Source organism: Cibotium barometz, chromosome 56, assembly GCF_041138505.1.
Source record: "Cibotium barometz isolate CiBa-2024 chromosome 56, ASM4113850v1, whole genome shotgun sequence".
NCBI classification, from domain to species: domain Eukaryota; kingdom Viridiplantae; phylum Streptophyta; class Polypodiopsida; order Cyatheales; family Cibotiaceae; genus Cibotium; species Cibotium barometz.
In genome coordinates, this window is record NC_141101.1 from 1,990,741 (window position 1) to 2,010,282 (window position 19,542).

The window sequence follows — 19,542 nt, forward strand, 5'->3', positions numbered from 1 at the left end:
ACCACATCCTCAATATGGAATGTGATACTATAAGTCTGAGTACTACTCGGACCCAGATGATGACTCGCTGCTCAACCACATCCTCAATATGGAATGTGATACTATAAGTCTGAGTACTACTCAGACCCAGATGATGACTCGCTGCTCCCTCCATGCTCAGATGAGCTCACATCGGTCGGAATGTCCGATGAGTAGTGCTCACGTCCACCCTCTGCAGTGGCGGCAGGTGGATCATCAGCAGCTTGTGCCTGTTCAAGTAATATATAGTATATAAGTATATATATATGTAATTCAATAAACCAAAATCATTCGTTTAGAGTTTTCAAGTACCTGTCAACCGTATGGTCTCATGGCCATGTCAAACTGCATGTCCGTAATACGTCCCTCGGCTCTGAAGAGGGCCCACGTGTCACGTCTGCTATGCCGGCGAGCATACCCAGTATCGTGGACTGTGGGCTTCCTCCCCGTAACCCGTCGCTCGCTGTATCATAATCAACACAATTTGTAAGATTAAAACAATCATAGAATCAATGAATTAAGCAAACAATCAAATAAAATGGCAAGATACTTACGAACTCTACCTCCCATGACTCGACGCCGCCAGATCCGAAATGCGAAGATCCAATGGTCTCCATCTGGATCCGTCGTGCCTCCACATGCTGCCTGCTCTTCACGCCACCCTCTGCTCGTTTCTTTGCCTCCTTCCACTCGCGTTTGTGCGCAGTGGCAGGTTTCTCGGCAGGATAGCCACCCGCATCTACATTTAGCCCATCATCGTACGCAAGTTTTTTAAGGTGAGATCTTTTATTACTTAAGATCTCCCTTATTCACGTCCTTCCCCATACATCCGAGAATGTAGCATGTGGGGGATTGGGGTACTGACTATGTACAGCCTCTATCACCTCCCCAACTAATCGGCTATTTTGATCTTTAAATCTAATAAAACAATTTCTATACAAGTTTGATACTACCCCACGCATGTACTCCATTACCTCTTTCCCCCTCGCATCCATCACTATCCCGCCCCTATCCGCCGTCACATCATAGCAGATCACTCTCTCCACCTCTCTCATCTCCCTCCACACTGTCTCCTCTAACTCTTCTCCCTCTATCTCCTCTCTCACCACGCGGCCTACTACCTCCCCCACCAAAGCACCCGCCGCATCCTCCACTCCCACTCTTCCTACTGCTGCTGCGGGTGGAGTCACGACTGGGAGATTGTCTACGTGACGGTGGCTGTGAGCCCTGACGTGACGGTGGCTCTGAGGGAGTACGTGATGGTGGCTGTGAGCCCTGACATGACGGTGCTTGGGAGGGTGTGCGTGAGTGTGTCTGGGACGAGGTATGTCTCCTCAATGGGTGTGGAAGAGGAGAAGCTGCATGCCATCTCGTCGGACTCGTAGGCATAGACGGCAGTGGAGTGCCCTGGATACTCGCGGTAGGGGTATAGACACCAGGCATGGAAGGAGGGGGATGGGCATACATGTACTCTGTAAGCTCAACTGGACCAGGATGGCACCCAAAATGATTTAGCATCTCCATCAGCCAATTGCTGTACGCAAATGGATCGGATGAAGAACCTGGATCCATAAAGAATCTACAAAAATAAAAGTATATACATGATTGCATCAAAGCACAAATGCAAGCTGGCGCATATGATTTTCCACCATCAAACTGACATCACTATCTAGAGAATTCACATCTTCAACAACACTCAGAACTATAGAGTTATCCTCCTACAACTCTTCAAAAACTACATCACTATCACCACAACATCCATCACCATGACTATCACCATCCTCATGTACATCATGGGCTGTCTCTTGACTCACATTGAGAGATAAGTCATCATGATAGCATACTTGTATTCATCACATAAGCCATAGTTCACCTCCACATTAGTACCAAGTGAATCAGCACAAACACAAATACCATCATTCAAGCCACCTATCAGCTCTAAGACCATAGAATGGGGTAAACACAGTTGCTCGCGTGTATACACCCGTCCAGAAACGCGTGTATACACCCGTCCAAAAATGCGTGTATATGCGCATGAACCGTCTGTGCAGACAGGATACACGCAGACATACACGCGTTCTTACATGCGGCCTTCGAAAAAAAAATTGAAAGCAACCTACCTCTGACAAATCGTTCTTATAAAAGGCCCACTGTCGTCCCTGTCACAATCGTTCACCAGATGGCAACCAGAGAAGGAGAAGGACTTTAGACAAACCCATAAAGGAAAGAGACAATAGCATAAACAAATCTGAGAAAAGAGATAGGGCAAAGGACAAACTGACTCACCTCTGAAAAAGTGAGTCTTCTTTTTGGTCGGTTTCCTTCACCCATGTGTGCTCCTTGTCTGCTCCTTGCACTTAGGTTTAGTGCTCTTTTTAGGTTGAACAGGTCGTCGCATGTATAAACGCATGTATTTTCGCGTTTATAATAAATCGACCGCGTTTATACACGCGATTTTTAGGATGTAGCCGCATTCATACACGCGATTTTTAGGATATAGCCGCATTGATACACTCGATTTTTAGGATGTAGCCGCATTAATACACACGATTTTTAGGATGTAGCCGCGTTAATACACGCGATTTTTATACTTTCATTAAAAACTGATTATGATTTTGTGTTTTTTGGTTTGTACATAGGATGTCATCAACCTCCTCAAGCAGTTCTGGTGAGGATGAAGTGGAGAAGCATCTTCTTCCATTTGCATCTACCTCCATGGGTGTAACCATTAACTTACACTCAGCCATGCCAAATGACTTCATAATTTATCTTACATACTTTTGTGAAGAAATGAAGATTCTGTGTGTGCTGACTCTCAATCCCCAAATAAGGATGCATAATCCCAGCTCAAGGTTTATCATTGAAAACCTGAACTTAACATCTCGTGTCTAAAAGATCTTCTCTTCATGGTTCCCCATCATAATGAGGTCAACCACATATAGGACGATAATCATGTATTTGCTCTACTCCCTTTCACTGCCTTTTTGTAACACCTATTAAGGCACTCTGATAGTCCCATTTTGGATTAACAAGTATGCTCCTCCAATTGAGGGAATTACTAAGTGTCATGAAAAAGGAACTATAAAAGTTGTACTTTCTGAGATATTGGCCACCCAAGGCCTTAGTTAAGTTTTGGGCACCCAAGTGTGAATAAGGGCCAAATGTATATAAGGCATTTTCTCATAATGAAAAGACACAATCCCCCTTTGTGCTATTGAGAGCTCTTCTTGTGTCTTGAGAGAGATTGAGAGAGACCATTCTAGCATTTGTGCCTCTTCTTGTGTCTTGAGAGAGATTGAGAGAGACCATTCTAGCATTTGTGCCTCTTCTATGCTTGTATGTTCATGCTTGTGTGGGAGAGTAAGAGAGAGTGATTGCCTTATGCGATGGTGTGAGCGACTCTATGATGACAGCGTGGAGGTGGAGCTTGGAGGTTTGGAGCTTAACAAGTGAGCTTGGAGGCCTTAAGGGACTCAAGTTCGAAGCATTGGTAAGTGTCCTAAAACAGTTGTGTTCTATTGCTCTTCCCTTAGGTGAATGCATTGAGCTCCCTCTTGGAGGTGTGGTAGCCCATAACATTTTTGGCACCGCTGCTGGGGAAACACCTTTGTTTCTTCCTTCCTCTTGGAGTTTCAGCTCCCATTGCATAAGATTCATGATTTCCTTTGCATTTTGGTAATGCATTGTGTAGGAAATGAATGGATAAGATTTGTGTGGAAGTAAAAAATCATGAGAAATTGGTTGTGTTTATTGTGTATGTGTGTATGGTGGAGTGGTCTTGGAATAGAGCTTCACTGTTTTTCCTAGTTAATTTTGATATTTGCATCACTGGAATCATCAATGTGAACAAGCACATTGGTGTTCTGTTTTTCTTCTTTTTAAAAATTAAAAAAATTAAAAAAATAAGAAGCCATTGACTGTGCTTTGAACTTGTATTCCACTCCTTAGGTGTGGCTGTTATGGCTCACCTAACCCTCCTTGAAACACATCCAAAAAGAGATTACCTGGTGAACCGCAACTGTCGCGGGAGGATCTTTCCTATGGTCGAGCTCGTAACCCTTGAGGTCTCCAAGCTCTACAACTCCTTGACAAGCAATTCCACCTCGTCTCCCGCGGTGAGCGTTGTCACACCGTCGTGTTGCACTACGGGTCCTCGTCCCTCCTCTCACCTCACTTCACTCACACACACTTACTAGCATGCATTAGGGAAAGAGATTAGCAAGAGCAAGACTCAATTGCACAATGGGAGAGTATATTGTATTATGAGAGAAATTCACTTGTATACATGGCCATAAGTGTTAACACTCACTTAAACTATGGCCGACCGGGCACTTTAGGCTCATAAGAGGCCTAATGCTACTACAATGACTACTCTGATAATATATCCATGAAGTACATCACTTAGGACTTCATCCTCCTCCTAACTTACTACCACACGCTCTTGAAGCGGGAATTGTCATAAATAATCCGTCACACCATTATGGGTGCCCTCGAGAAAAGCAACCCATGGATCATTTTTAGCTTGATACATAGTTTCTAGAGTGTTCCAAGCATGAATCCTCACAATCCTGTTTTATGGAGTTCGTTATGTCCTTGTATAACTCAGGTTGAGCCATTAAAGGTACAAGTGCTGATGTGATGTTGGATTTATCATGAGAGAAAAGAATTCCTCCTTTTGAGAGACTATTTCAATCTTGTAAGGGAATTTTCAAATTCCTCACATGTTTCTCAAGCCTATAGTTTGTAAAGTCTGTTTCAAATGACTCTTCTGTAGAGAGTATGTCTTCCTCTTGAAAGGGTAAACGATACTCTTCTAGGCTTTGTATCTTGGTTGCTCTTTTAGGATTGGCATTATGAGGCTCAATCACAACCGGTGACATACGAGGTTGCTCAAAAGGTCTCCATGACTGGATCAAAGGCAAGGAGATTTTTGGAGAAGCCAGCAAACATAGAGAATTCAAAGAAGACTTGGGGACTCTAGAGAGACTTGTGTGCAATCACCCACAAATGTAGATTGTCCAATGCCAGCTCTTGTAAATATGCGCAAACTGCTTTGGATAAATTTCAGTAACATGGTTCGCAGAATGAATTAAAGTAGCACAACTGCCCAAGAACGCGCATCATTCCAACAACATATCATAGAATTCACCAAAAGTGTGCTAGGTGCTTGGGGAGAGAGTAAACACTATATTGTAAGTTATACAGTAAAAAAATAAACTGGTGTTTTAACCTTGACTTTTTCTAATTAAATTCTATTGTCATGTGTACAGCACATAGTTTATGCACATGGTGCGTATTTCATGATGAACAAGTATGGATCGCTCGACATGTGGAGTACCCAAGGGATGGAGAAATCACATTATAAAGCAAGAGGGGTTTATTTCAAAAATACAAGACATGGAGGTGGAGCTTCTGCAGGAGGAACACGTACAAACTATCTACAAGAGATGTTCAATTGGTTTTATCGCACAACCTTTGGAAGGGTATTGATTAGGGAGCGGGCCCAACAATCTAAGCTTGCGCAAGAGGCACGCAAGGCTGCAAAAAGTCATGCTGGGCTTGAATGGTTGCAGACCAATGCTCCCCATAGGCATGGTGCTTGGCATGCATGAATGAGGAGACATGGGAGGCGTTGGGTTGTGCACGCACCAGCATCAATCTAGATGTAATAATGCTAAGAAAATAAGTTTAGTTAGGTTTTTTTTTCCCATAAAAAAAACTATTAATAGTTCCTTCTCTCACTTCATTTTCATTTCACTTTTTTAGAGAGCTTGAGCTCAAGATCTATGTAGACACCCACATAAGGACAACAGCACATCACCACGTTAGCATAGTTGTACATGGATATGGCACGCACCAAGAACACTGCACGTGTTACCATGCCTTCACAAAACACAGTGCAAGGCACCCAACGACCACATACTGGCGACACTACAGAAGAGAGTGACCCCTTGGATTCTAGGACACGCCCAATGGGATCACTAGAGTCCAACCCTCCTCCCACAGCAATACCAACACACACACATGCAGGCCCTTCTAGTGGGAGCAAGCGTGTGAAGAAGACCTGACAATGCAGCCACCCCAGAGATCAAGACAGAGAGGCCGATGATGAGCAGTTCGACTGGGTTGGTGAAAACATTCCTACATTGCGCAGCACCATAGGTGGAAAGACCCTACTCTACAAGGACAGGGCCCCCTACCTAGCCGCCGAGAGGAACTTGATACACAGGTACCACAGCAACAGGAGGAGGAGGATTCAGACTATGAGAGAGACCAAGAGGAGGTTCCTGCAAGTGTGCGCAAGCATAGAAAGGTCAAGCTCTTCAAGCCAAGGAAGTCCCAACCTCGCCAACGCACTAACACAACACAAAGAGCTCCAAGGAGAAGGATGCGCTAAGGACACAGGGCTCTACAAGAAATCAAGTTTTATCAGAGGAACACTGAGTTGCTGATAAGAAGAGCCCCTTTCGCTCGCAGAGTGAAGGAGATTCTCCAACAAAATAGAACAGAGTTCCGTGTGCAGGGGATTGCCCTTGAAGCATTGCAAGAAGCCTCCGAGGCTTACCTTGTTGGGCTTTTTGAAGACACCAACCTCCTTGCAATACATGCAAAGAGGATTACCATATCTGCCAAGGACATGCAACTAGCTCGGCGCATTCAAGGCAAGCGAGACACAATCTAGAGATCTTAGATGTTAACCTTTTTTTTGAAGCAACTCTTTTGTTTCAAACCCCCCTTAACAAGCCCAACTAGCTTTCATTTGTAACCTTCTGATAATTAAAATTTTAAGTTTCTCTTACAATGTCTCGGTGTCATCATGTTTGTTTAACATGGAGTGTCTATCATGTGCCAATTTGTCACCCAAGGCATCAGAAATGCTCTTGGAGGGACTGAGGAAGCTATGCCAGAATAGTGCAAATTTGGCCTCTGCAACGGCGATGTAGGCTCAAAATTTTCACTGTTCTGGCACTTCTCCCCTAGCCACTCAGGATCATTTTTCTGATGCATTTATAATGAAGTTGAGCACACTAATTGTGAGAAACAGTAGTTTATAAGATAAAAACACCTTTAATCATGTGTAAAAATATAGTGTTTATCATCCAATGCATCAGAATTGCTCCTGAAGGACTGGGGAAGCTATGCCAGAACAGTGCGAATTTAGGCTCTGCAACGGCGGTGCAGGCTCAAAATTCGCACTGTTCTGGCACTGTTCCCCCAGTCACTCAGGATTATTTCTGATGCATAATGAACTTGAGTACACTAATTGTGAGAAACAATAGTTTATAAGATAAAAACAGCTTTAATCATGTGTAAAATTACAATGTTTGTCATCCAATGCATCAGAAATTGCTCCTGGAGGACTGGGGAAGCTATGCGAGAACAGTGCGAATCTAGGCTCTGCAGTGGCGGCGATGCAGGCTCAAAATTTGCACTATTCTGGCACTGCTCCCCCAGCCACTCAGGATCATTTCTGATGTATTTATAATGAAGTTGAGTACACTAATTATGAGAAACAGCAGTTTATAAGATAAAAACAGCTTTAATCATGTGTAAAATTACATTGTTTGTCATCCAATGCATCAGAATTGCTCCTGGAGGGCTAGGGAAGCTATGCCAGAACAGTGCTAATTTAGGCTCTGCAGCAGCGGCGGCAGTGTAAGCTCAAAATTCGCATTGTTCTGGCACTGCTCTCCCAGGATCATTTCTGATGCATTTATAATGAAGTTGAGTACACTAATTATAAAAATAGTAATTTATAAAATAAAAATACCTTTAATAATGTATAAAAATATATTATTTGTCATCCAATGCATCAGAATTGCTCCTGGAGGGCTGGGGAAGCTATGCCCAAACAGTGCGAATTTGGGCTCTACAGCAGCGGTGCAGGCTCAAAATTCGCATTGTTCTGGCACTGCTCTCCCAGCCACTCAGAATCATTTTTTATGCATTTATAATCAAGTTAAGTACATTGATTATGAGAAACAATAATTTATAAGATAAAAATACCTTTAATCATGTGTAAAAATACATTATTTGTCATCCAATGCATCAGAATTGCTCCTAAAGGGCTGGGGAAGCTGTGCCAAAACAGTGCGAATTTGGGCTCTACAGCAACGGTGCAGGCTCAAAATTCGCACTGTTCTGGCACTGCTCCCCCAGGCTCCCAAGGTCATTTCTGATGCATTCACAAAAACATTGATGGTACAAACTAGAAAAAACAATGATATACTTGATGAAAATAAGTTTGCAAAAATTGTACTGTATTCATAATAAGAAGTGATAACACCATATTAGGGAGTTTGGTAAAATCCCGTAACTTTGGAAATTCTCTTTCCAATATACTTTTTGGTGTGTCTTGAGCATAGCAATTCCAAATTTGTCGGAGAATGTGGATTTGGAACCTACTCTTCAGGAGCTTTCCAACGATATGTTACATGAGGGGGTTTTAACAAAATCTTAAAAGGATTCATTACAATATTGAGCTTCCTTCTCTTGTTATTGTGTAGAGTGTGCTCAAGGAGTGATTGGGCTATTTCTTGAGAGGATCCTCTATGCCTATGCTTTTGGCTATACCTATACGAACAAGAAGCTTACCCCTAAATCGAGAACCAAAAACATCGAAGGCAAGGGATTTTTTAATCAGAACTATACATTTGGTGTTCTGTGCCATAGAGGCTACACAGAGCACCTTAGAGAGGGCTTTCAAAAAGAAGAGAGTGAAGGCAGATTGAGGGGTGTAGTCCCTATGGATAATGGCGATGCGAGACATAAGAAAATGGAGAATCATAAGAAAATTTGAAACAAAAAATCCAATATTAGCATGTTGTTAAAGCTGTGTTTATGTTACACTAACAATTTGAAGGAAACCTTGGTCGTTGGCCTTGAATGTACATGTCTCCAAGGGTATACACATGTTGCACTATGGCAACCAATCCTTCCTTCTTAGTATGCTTGAAGCCTTGTAGCTTCCCCTTCCAATGATGTAGCATATTCCCCAGTTGTGACACACTCGATGAAAAAGAGCTTGGCCGCATGTAGACCCAAGCCCCAACCCTGAATCTTGTTGGAGCCCAAACTCCATTCTCATCTCTTGTGTTATGCAGCACAAGCTCTTCCACCTTCTCCCTAGGTCTTCTCACATTACTGGAAGAGGCCATGGTGGTAAGAAAAGAGAAGAAGGGAAAAGAAAAGCTTGTTTTACAATAGAGGAGTGGAGAGGAGAGAAAGTTCAGGGTTTTTAGTGCAGCAATGGAATGCTTAAAAGAGGGTTAGAGTTTGAGAATAGGCTTCCTAAACCTAGAGTAGACTTAAGAGGGATAGAGTTTCTATAGCAATGGAGAGGGAGGGAGCTTGAAAGAGAGAGAGAGAGAGAGAGAAAGAGAGAGAGAGAGAGAGAGAGAGAGAGAGAGAGAAAGAGAGAGAGAGAGAGAGAGAGAGAGAGAGAGAGAGAGGGAGCTTGAGAAGGAGGGAGAGCTTGAGAGGGATGGAGTTTCTGCGGCAATGGAGAGCTTAGAAAAGGAAGAAAGAGGGAGAGGGAGCTTGAGACTGAGGGAGCTTGACAAGGAGGGAGAGCTTGAGAGGTATGGAGTTTCTGCAAACAGTAATGGAGAGCTGAGAAAGAGGAAGAAAGAGGTTCAAAATGAGCTTTCCAAACCTAGAGTATGTTAGGGGGAAGTTTGAGAGGGAAAACACACTTTTAGGAAAAATTTAAAAATTTTCAATTTTTAGGGTTTTTTATCTGCGCAATTCTAGATGGGGGGACCTCTAAGTTTGGGCCCAAGAGGTAGGGGGACAAGAGTAGTAATTAGGCCCCATTAGCAAACCAAAGCCTAGGCCCCCTAGGGTCAAATAAGTCAAAAATGTGCACCCAGCCCTCTTCCTATTGGTCCATTCCTAATCAAAAGTTAATCCAAGAGGCCCTCTTTGGGTCCAAAAAATTCCTATAATGAAGTGTCCGATTAATTGCTTCTTGAGCAATTTCTACCCTTTGGACTATTTCTGTTTGGTGCACGGGAGGTTTTGAGTCCATTGAGTGGATGACGCGGGACACTTTTTAATATCATGGTGGTCAAAGGTTTTACAATGTATGCAGTATAGAAGGACAGGTGTCTTGTATACACAATGAGGATTGGGATGGTCGTAGTGATTGCACTTAACACAAGGCATTTCGTTCCTCACTTTGAGAGGCATTAAGGATGTGTGGTTTTAAAGGTTTTCATCCTCTCTTAGAGATGTTTGGCTGTAAGGTTTTAAGCAAGGCTGCATAAAATTATGGGAATGTTAATTTCGAGATCGATCTTTCTTTTGCCAACAACATCACGATAGAGACATATAAGAGACAGAAGGGAACACACATAAGTAGCCAACAAGGAGAGCACCCATCTACAACAACAAAGCAGTAACCTACCTGTAACGAGAGTGGCGTTGACATGAGTGTGCCACCTACTTAATTGGACCACCCATGTGTTGAGCGAAAACGCTTTATGAGTGATGTTGATGCATGTTCTCTTATCCCTCTTTCTCTCACTCACATTGTGGCATCAAAGTAGAGGGTTGAGAAATCCATAACTCTCTCTCTCTCTCTCTCTCTCTCTCTCTCTCTCTCTCTCTCTTTGCTCCCCACCCAATTGCAAAGTTCCTTCGAAGAAAACTGTAAAAACGCTAGAGTTGGCAAAACTCTTTATTGAACATCTCTACAAGCTATATGGCCTGCCCGCAGATATAGTGTCCGATAGAGATAGAAAGTTCAACAGTCATTTTTGGAGGGAAGTCTTCAAAAAGCCAATGTCGGAAAGCGCCCTGCAGTTGGCCATGTTGGGCAGATCAATCAAAGCATCAAGCACACATGCGTGTGATGAAGGCGTGAGGTCTTTGAAATAGGAATGGAAGATTGCATGGGCACGACGATGTGCCCCTGACTTTGATAGTTCTTTCCTATCCACACGATGGGCGCCCAAAGGAGGGGGGGTGCGTTCTTGTAGAAGAGAAGGGGACTTAGGAAGGGCGGGTTCATGTGGATTATCTAGACTAAGGGGTAGTGGGGGGAAAGAGGGCAGAGGGAGAGGAAGTGGAAGAGGAGGAGCAAGGCTTGGATCATCGCCCCCAAAACGGAAGGTGTTGCTCGTTGACGTGCTCTCCAGTCTCTCTTTCTCTCACGAGCTACCCTTCTCCTCTCCTCCTCTTGAACTTGGTGAACGGGGGGAAGTCTAGTCCTATCACGTTTTCGACTCCTATGACTTTGAGAACCCATTCTCAAGAAAGCTAAAAGAGAAAAATTTATAAAGGCTCAATGATGGGATAGTACTAGAGATAAGTCTGGCATAGTACTAGAGATGTGTGATTATATAGGAAAAATAGGTTATCCACTTCAAATCTCATTGGATTTCCTATCTAAGATTGATTGGATAATTAAGATAAACATAAAGATAATTAAAGATAAACTATTATCCACTTAGAAATCAATATTAATAATATTTATTAATAAGTCTAAATATTTATCATTACTAGATATATAAATATATCTTTAAATTTAGCATTAGTTGGTATCTCGTTTGAGATATGTCGATGTAGGCTTGGGAGACATGTGTCGTGTTTTAATTCATGGCGATATCACGATCGAGGTACCCCGCCCGAGATGCGTGGATGTCCCAATTTTAGAGAGAGTGAACGAAAGTGAGTACCCTCATCTTGCAACCGCCCTGTATCCTCTTACAACTTGCCAAGCACAATCCTTGAAGAAAATTTTAATGATGCAACAATGCAATTTCCCCCCTGTAGAAACTTACACCCTGTGGGGGGGAAGGTTTTGAGCAGGGAGAACAAGAGCACTAAAGAGCTCTTATCACTCATCATCATAATCTTGCCATATAATTTTAAGAATTCAGTGAATTAGAAGACATGCGGATTATGTTTGCACTAACATTGAAGGTCTTGCAAACCCCCTATATCTAGACAATTGGACATCAACAAAGAGGGTAAATATATTACTAGCATAACTGCAAAGGAGATAATAATATGGAGATAAGTATAAGAATATAGCACGGATAGCAAAATAAAGTGCAATAGATAGAGAATTTAAAATTTTGAGATAGGTACAATGTATGTTATCCACCCGTGCACTCTCAAATAGAGCTTAGATGATGATCTAGATAGATTTGAGATGGAGGATGTAGTAGTGTAAAGGGTGTGGATAGTCACAAGCAGTGGATACCTTAGCTTGTGATAACTATTAATGGGGGCCTTTACAAATATGCACCAAACATCAATGTGAGATACATGCTGAGAGGTGGGCATTATACTAACACCCCCCTCAATGTCTACCTGAAGATAGATTATGTTCTTGGACCAATGCTAAGTCGATGAAGATGTCAAGTGAGCTAGTCCTTCCCAAGAGCCTTGGTGAAGATGTCAACACAGTTCTGGTTTGTAGAACATTACTCTGGTTCCACTATCTCATCCTCAATTAGCTCTCGCACATAATGATATTGAATTTCAATGTGCTTCATTCGAGCATTAAACATAGGGTTCTTAGCAATAGCTATGTAACTCCGATTATCACATCATAAACTCCCATGTTCACTAAAATCCTCCCTCAGGCATACTGCTTCACAAGCAGCAAAATAAAGCTGCTTGTACTCAGCCACTATAGGTTACTTCTTGCTAGTCCAAGAGAAAGCACCGGAACCAAGCAAAAAACAATATCCAAAAATTGATTTCTAGGAATCACAATCCCCTACCCAATCTAAATCATAATAACCCATAAGAGTGTCACATGTACTGTAAGTGATGCGGTACTCAAGAGTACCTCAAATGTACCTAAGTACTCGCATCCCATGCTTCCAATGGTCTCTTGTGGGCTTGTTAGAAAACTTGCTCAAAACACTAATCTGTGAAGTTGATATCAAGTCTAGTGTTAGTGAGAAAAAATAAACTCCCCACTAGCTTCCTGTACTTCTTGCTAATGTCTACTAATGGTGAAGAATCTTATGCATAAAACTTCGTGTTCTCACCTCCATAGGCATTGGCATAGGTGTGCAGTCACTTATCCCAAATGCTATGAGAATCTCCCAAACATACTTCTGTTGTGATATGAAGAGGTTGCTTGACTCTTACCAGACCTCAATCCCCAAATAGAAATGCATAAGACCCAAATCTGTCATCTCAAACTCACGGCTCAACATATCCATTATCTGTTGAATCATTTCATTGGCACCTATGATGTTTTTTAAGTCATCTACATACATGATAGCCAAAGAAAGCTTGCCATGCCTTTTTAGGACATACAAGTTAACTTTAGTGTGTTGGCCACTGCAGCCCTAGGACTACAAGTACCTTGTACTCCACTCATTTCTTATCATTCTATCGAGTACTTCCAACTATCATTCTATCGAGTACTTCCAACTATCACATCTCATCTCTCTCGCTCTCTGAGCTCGATACGATTGCGTTGTGTGACTGTGTGTGCAGAGCATATACTCCCCCATCCAACGAGAGAGAGAGAGAGAGAGAGAGAGAGAGGAGTGTAGCGGTACATTGAGAGAAGAAAATTTAAATAAATAATATAATATAAAAATATAAAGATATATAATAAATAAGTACAAAATATATGTAGAATACAAAGATATATAATAACAATATGTAAACATATAATAAATAAATATATTAAATAAATGTATATTAAATCTATACTAATATACTATAATATAATGTTATGAATATATAAATATAGAATAACACATAAGTATAAATAAGAAAATTTAAAGATATATATACATAGTAAATATGTAGTAATATATTATAAATTTGATAATTTAATATATATATATATATATAATATAATATAATATATAATAACATAATATAATAATGATATATATATTAATATATAGATAGTAAATATATAATAATACTATATTAATACTACTATATAATATAAACACATTCACACACATACGTACACATAGACATTATCACATATGTGCCTGTGGAGGGTGTGTGTGTGTGTGTGCGTAAAATTATTAGAAAGGGAAACACTCCTAAGAGTCAAATGTTGGTAAGGTTGTATTTAACCACGTTCTGTATCTAGAAACTTCTTCTAGTTCTGGTTTCGGCATCACTTGAGTCCACTACTAATTCGGATCGGATTCTTCCGATGTTTAGTCCTGGTATCCAATTGTTTACGAAGAACAAATGGATTAAGCTTCCATAGACTTGACTTGATTTCGTTGTTCCCAAGGCTTCTCGTTCCGTTCTCGATATTCATGGCAGTTTTTTTGCTTGAGGGAAGACCTAACCCATAAGCTGATTGCTGAGCTCACTTTGGCAAGGTTTCTTTTTTCCGCATGAAAAGCAAGGGCCGCATAGCTCTTGCTATAAAAAGGAAAACCTAGTAGTTTCGAGAGTCAGGGCCAACCATCCCCATGATGGTGTCCTTGAAGCTGAACCGAACCCGATGTTCGTGTCATCATACTTCCGGCATTAGCCATAGGGAATGTCAAGCCTACTCTCGCGAAGTCAAGAAAGTAAGAATCGCAGGGACACGAGAGAGAGAGAGAGAGAGAGAGGTTGTGTCTGTGCACGTGACAACGCCATAGAGAGAATGCATGTGAGATGGGTGTGAGAAAAGAGAGAGAGAGAGTACATGTGCATGTGTATGTGTGTGAGAGAGGGTTGTGTCTCACATGTGACGACATAGAGAGAGTGCATGTGAGAGAGACACACATAGATATATGTCTATGTGAGAGAGTCACACATAGACATCTACACACGTGTAAATAAATACACACACATACACAAACACAAAAACATGCAAACACACTCACTCACACATGTTTGCACAAACATGCACATGCATACACACATGTAGTCGTACACTTGCATATTATGCACATATGCATACAAGCAAAAACGTCATGCCGGGGCGGTCACCTACTTGTTCCTCCCTAATATAAAAATGGCACTAAAGTAAAGGCTGTATGTAACGACCAAGTTGTTAAAGAAGACAAGCATGTGATCCATTAAGGTGGGATTGCAAAGGATAGTTCATGGGGGCGGATGACGTTAGGCCGATCTAGTTGGCAAGGACAGGCTGGAGCGCGCAGCTGGATGCGGGAGCCCGGAGGGCCGGGTGGTTTGGGTGCCGGCACCTGGTTGGGTGGTTTTGGCTCCCTGGCACAGCTGGCCCTGCGGTTCTTTTTCTTCTTCCAGTTCTCATTAGCAGTGTACCCCGTTGGACATGAGCTGCGAGAAGGCGAGAGACTGAGCGCTTCTAGCCACTACCTAGCTGGCCCCGATTGTTCTCCGCCACTTCCTCCGCTCTAAGCCACACCCTTTGCTTAAAGTCTCATCAGTCGGAGGAGGAGGGCTTATCAGATACATGGTCTTGCAGCCCCCTCTGCACCCCAGTAGTAGAATCCATGGAACCTCGCCCCTTCACCCGAGTTTCCGTGGCCGGCCTTGGCCTCCGCATCCCTCACGCGTCCAAAGCCGCCCCTCGGGCGGGCGTGCACTCCTCCTCTTCTCCCTGCTTTTGTGAAATCAAGCTGCCGGGCTTCCAGATCCAAACGGCGCCCGTGCCGCTCGTTTCCCCCTCCGCCCGATCCGACCCTGACCAGCACCTGGTTGCCGCTAGCTTCTACCTCGACGAGCCCGCCCTCAAGACTCTTCTACATTCATCCGCTTCTTGCCTCTCCTCGCCGCCCAACTTGCAGGTGCTCGTCTATACGGGCCGCCAAGGTTCCTCCTGTTGCGGAGCGACTTCCGCCAAGCTCTTGGGCAAATTTGTCCTCCCCGTTGGCCTGGACTGGGCGACATCCAAATCACTGCAGCTGCAACAGGGTTGGGTCTGCATCGGAAAATCTAAAGCGGAAGGCGGGCGGCCAGGGGCGGAGCTGCATCTAAATGTGAAGGTGGAGCCAGATCCTAGGTACATCTTCCAGTTCGATGGGGAGCCCGAGCTTAGTCCGCAGATTGTCCAGATTCAAGGCAACATAAGGCAGCCCATCTTCACCTGCAAATTTACCAGGGACAGAAGCTTCCGCTCGAGGTAAGCTGAGTTCTGTGCTCTGTTTCTCTTTTTCGTTTATGGTAGTTTCCCATGGGTATTGCTTTCTATGCCAATGCTTTGCGTTAAGGGTTGTTTCCGATGGGGCTAGTTTATATACTTCCAAGGATAGGTTCTTATGGGTTCTTCTTTTTCCATGTGCAGAGCTGGCCAGCTCGATGGGTTCTGCAGCAATGGATCCCAGGATAGTGAGCGGGACAGGAAAGAGCGCAAGGGGTGGCTTGTCCTTATCCACGACCTGTCTGGGTCCCCAGTAGCGGCCGCTTCTATGGTGACTCCCTTTGTACCCACATATGGATCGCAGCGTGTGAGCCGCTCCAACCCAGGAGCGTGGCTTATCATGAGAGCAGGGCCTGAGGGCGAGAACAGTTGGAGGCCATGGGGCAGGTTAGAGGCATGGAGAGAGAGGGGCAGCAAGGCAGGCCTGGGATGCCGTTTCCAGCTTATGTCTGAGGGCGGCGGAGTGGCAGGTGTGAACAGTGGTGTGCTCGTCTCTGAGACGGTCATTAGTTCACAGAAGGGAGGGAGTTTTCTCATTGACACGGCCAAGTTCAAACCAGAGACACCCATCTCGGCGTCGCCGGTGGACAGCCCACACAGTAGTGGGGACTTCTACTTCAGCCTTGGGGTGCCTGTGGTGGGTGGCTTTGTGATGAGTGCAGACATTGAGGGGGAGGGCAAGGGCAGCAAGCCCCATGTCCAACTGGCCATGCGGCATGTTACATGCGTTGAGGATGCGGCTGTTTTCATGGCGTTGGCGGCAGCAGTGGATCTGAGCATGGATGCATGCCTGCCTTTCAACAAGAAGCTGGGAAAGAATTTTTCCACCAATCACATAGGCAGCTGAGCTGATGCGCACACACACACAGAGAAAGAGTCCTTGGAGGGTTCGATGCTCTACTCCCACAAATGGTACTCCCAAGGGGGTGTACACATTGGAGTAGTCCAGTCCCCTCCCTCTTTATGATCAAGCCAAGTTTTGGCCTCCTTTTGCCGTTGATCGAGCAGGCATTAGAGTGCCTCCTCTGATTGCAAGAATGCCCGCCGCCCCCCCCCCCATAGCACCACCCTTCCCCTTACAATTACCTTTCTCTGCCTGTCACCCCACGCCCCTTATTTTTTTCGGGCTGAGCTCTCATTTATGTAAATCATTGACACTCTTACAAGGAAATCGAATTTTTCCGTTTTTTGTATAGTATGCCAGTGTCGATATGTGCTGAGTTTTGCCGTAACAGATTTTGATTGTTGTTTCACAGTCTTTATTTAAAGTTGACGTGCATGAATTCATCGTTGGATAAATTGATGCTCTACATACGTATGGTTGTATAAACTTGCAAGGTTAATCTCTAGCAATAGAAGTACCAAGGATTAATGCGTCTTGGCATTTATTTCAGTCGTTTGAATCCCTAAATTAGATCAATCAGGTGGAGACAACCTTCGAAAAGTAGAGTTAATTTAGGTGCACTTTCTAGCATGAATCAGGGCATTGGAACTCGTGGAAGTCAGCCGATTTAAAGAGGCTAGATGATGAATAAAATAAGCGAGCACTTCGATCATTAATCAAGGTTGAAACTATGCCATTTTGATTAGCCATTTTTGCGTAACTCTAGATCATTAATCATGTATACATCATGTTCGTCTTGGTATATTTTGATCCTTCATGATTTTCATTATTCATGAAGATATCTCATAAGCTGTTAGGAAATTTAGGACTCCAGGATTTTGCATTCCATGAGGAATTAGCAGCCCAAGTCAAGTACTAATATCATAGAAGACCTGGGGGATTTGAACTTGGTACCTCCCCTCTCCTAGTCACAAGTCCTCACCCATGGGCTATGTGCCTATACGTGCCCATTGGTATACAGAAGGTATACATCAAGCTACCAAGGAAAAGGTAAAGGAAATTCTTGAAGGTGAACTAGAGGAGGAACCATTGAAAAAATGAGTGGTGAATCCATGTTCACGAAATAGTTGCAAGCTACATGCTATGGACCTCTGCAGGTGGGTTGTTAATACACAAAAAATCTCTAAGTTCCAAGATTTATGATTGTTAAAAATTGTTAAGACCGATGAAAGGGTTGTGCTTAATGGCGGCTTGCTTGCATTTTGCTACTGAAATATTTTCAAGAATCGTACTAAGCTTTCCCCTTGGGGTTTATCATCTAGTGGTAGCATCCGTGCCTTTCGAAAGGGAGGTACAAGGTTTGAATCTACACACTCCCATAGTGGAAAGTGAGGGCATGTTATGTCAATATCCGTCATTAAAAAAAAGAAGAATCATATGAGGCTCAAAACTAACTTGCTAACCTACTTACTAAGGGCCCAGTTTGAATTGGTTTTTGTTTTTTAGGTAATTCAAATTATAAGGGCAATCTTGTGGTTGTGAACTCGACCCTTACTTTTTCCAGAGGTAGAGTTCACAACAAGTTGCCAAAAGTGGCCAGTTTGGAAATTGGCCCTAAGAGCCATGCCCTTGCTTGCCAAGGGGAGCATTGAGAAATAACAAGGGGTTATTTAAAACCTTCAATGCAAATGAGCATTGAGAAATAACAAGGGGTTATTTAAAACCTTCAATGCTCTGTGCTCCCACATGAAAAATATGAAGAAATAGGGATAAAATAGCGAGGGTAGTATTGAGAAAGAAGAATTGTGTTTGTAATATCAAGTGTAGAAGAATCCTCATGAATTGGGTAACCTTTTGTTTGATCACATGCAATACTGCTTTGTGTTGGTGGTTTCATGTGTTATCTAACTTGTAAGATTCAAAGCTAAACCACCATGTCTTGAAAGGTTAAGCTACTTATGTACCTTGTTCTTGTGATGAATTGGTTTCCTCCTTGTATCTCTCCCAACATTCAAAGAAAGAAAGAAAAACTTGTATCAGACTCAATCATCTCTGAGCCCTACTGGATTTAAAAAAAGGGATCTATCTTTGAAGGTGTCTTGGAGAGACATAAGAGGCCCTATATAGAAATGGATGTATACATGGATTTGTTTTTAATTACAATGAACATGGGTGCATATCTTGGACATGTAAAATTTGGGGAAAAATGTGGAGAATTAGAAGAATAATCTTTGGGCTAAAAATGGGATCTATTTTTATAGTTATCTTCGATTTGAGTGGAGAGACATTAAGACGCCCTTTACCTTTCTCCTTCGTAGATGCCCGAGGTTAAAGGATGGCGAGAAACTCGTGCTTTATATGGAACATGAGCAAATCCTAGTATGTAAATAAAGAGCTACAAAGGAAGAAGTTAAAAGACTATAAGTGGGATCTTTGGGCTAAAAATGGGATCTATTTTTATAGTTATCGTCGATTTGAGTGGAGAGACATTAAGAGGCCCTTTACCTTTCTCCTTTGTAGATGCCCGAGGTTAAAGGATGGTGAGAAACTCGTGCTTTATATGGAACATGAGCAAATCCTAGTATGTAAATAAAGAGCTAAAAAGGAAGAAGTTAAA

The 19,542-nt window shown here is 42.9% G+C and overlaps 1 protein-coding gene across 2 annotated transcripts; it reads left to right on the plus strand.

Annotated features, from left to right (window-relative positions):
- Nucleotides 1–15,224: 15,224 nt before the first annotated feature.
- On the plus strand, nucleotides 15,225–17,276 carry LOC147606781 (uncharacterized). 2 transcript variants are annotated; one of them, XM_086791004.1, is made up of 3 exons: nucleotides 15,225–15,934; nucleotides 15,968–16,063; nucleotides 16,226–17,276. In XM_086791004.1, exons 1-3 carry the CDS (start codon nucleotides 15,435–15,437, stop codon nucleotides 16,926–16,928), a joined length of 1,299 nt encoding a protein of 432 aa, XP_086647130.1. In that variant the 5' UTR covers nucleotides 15,225–15,434; the 3' UTR covers nucleotides 16,929–17,276. The 2 variants fall into 2 exon arrangements, with proteins under 2 accessions (XP_086647130.1, XP_086647129.1); XM_086791003.1 differs by having other exon boundaries at nucleotides 15,226–16,063.
- Nucleotides 17,277–19,542: the final 2,266 nt, after the last annotated feature.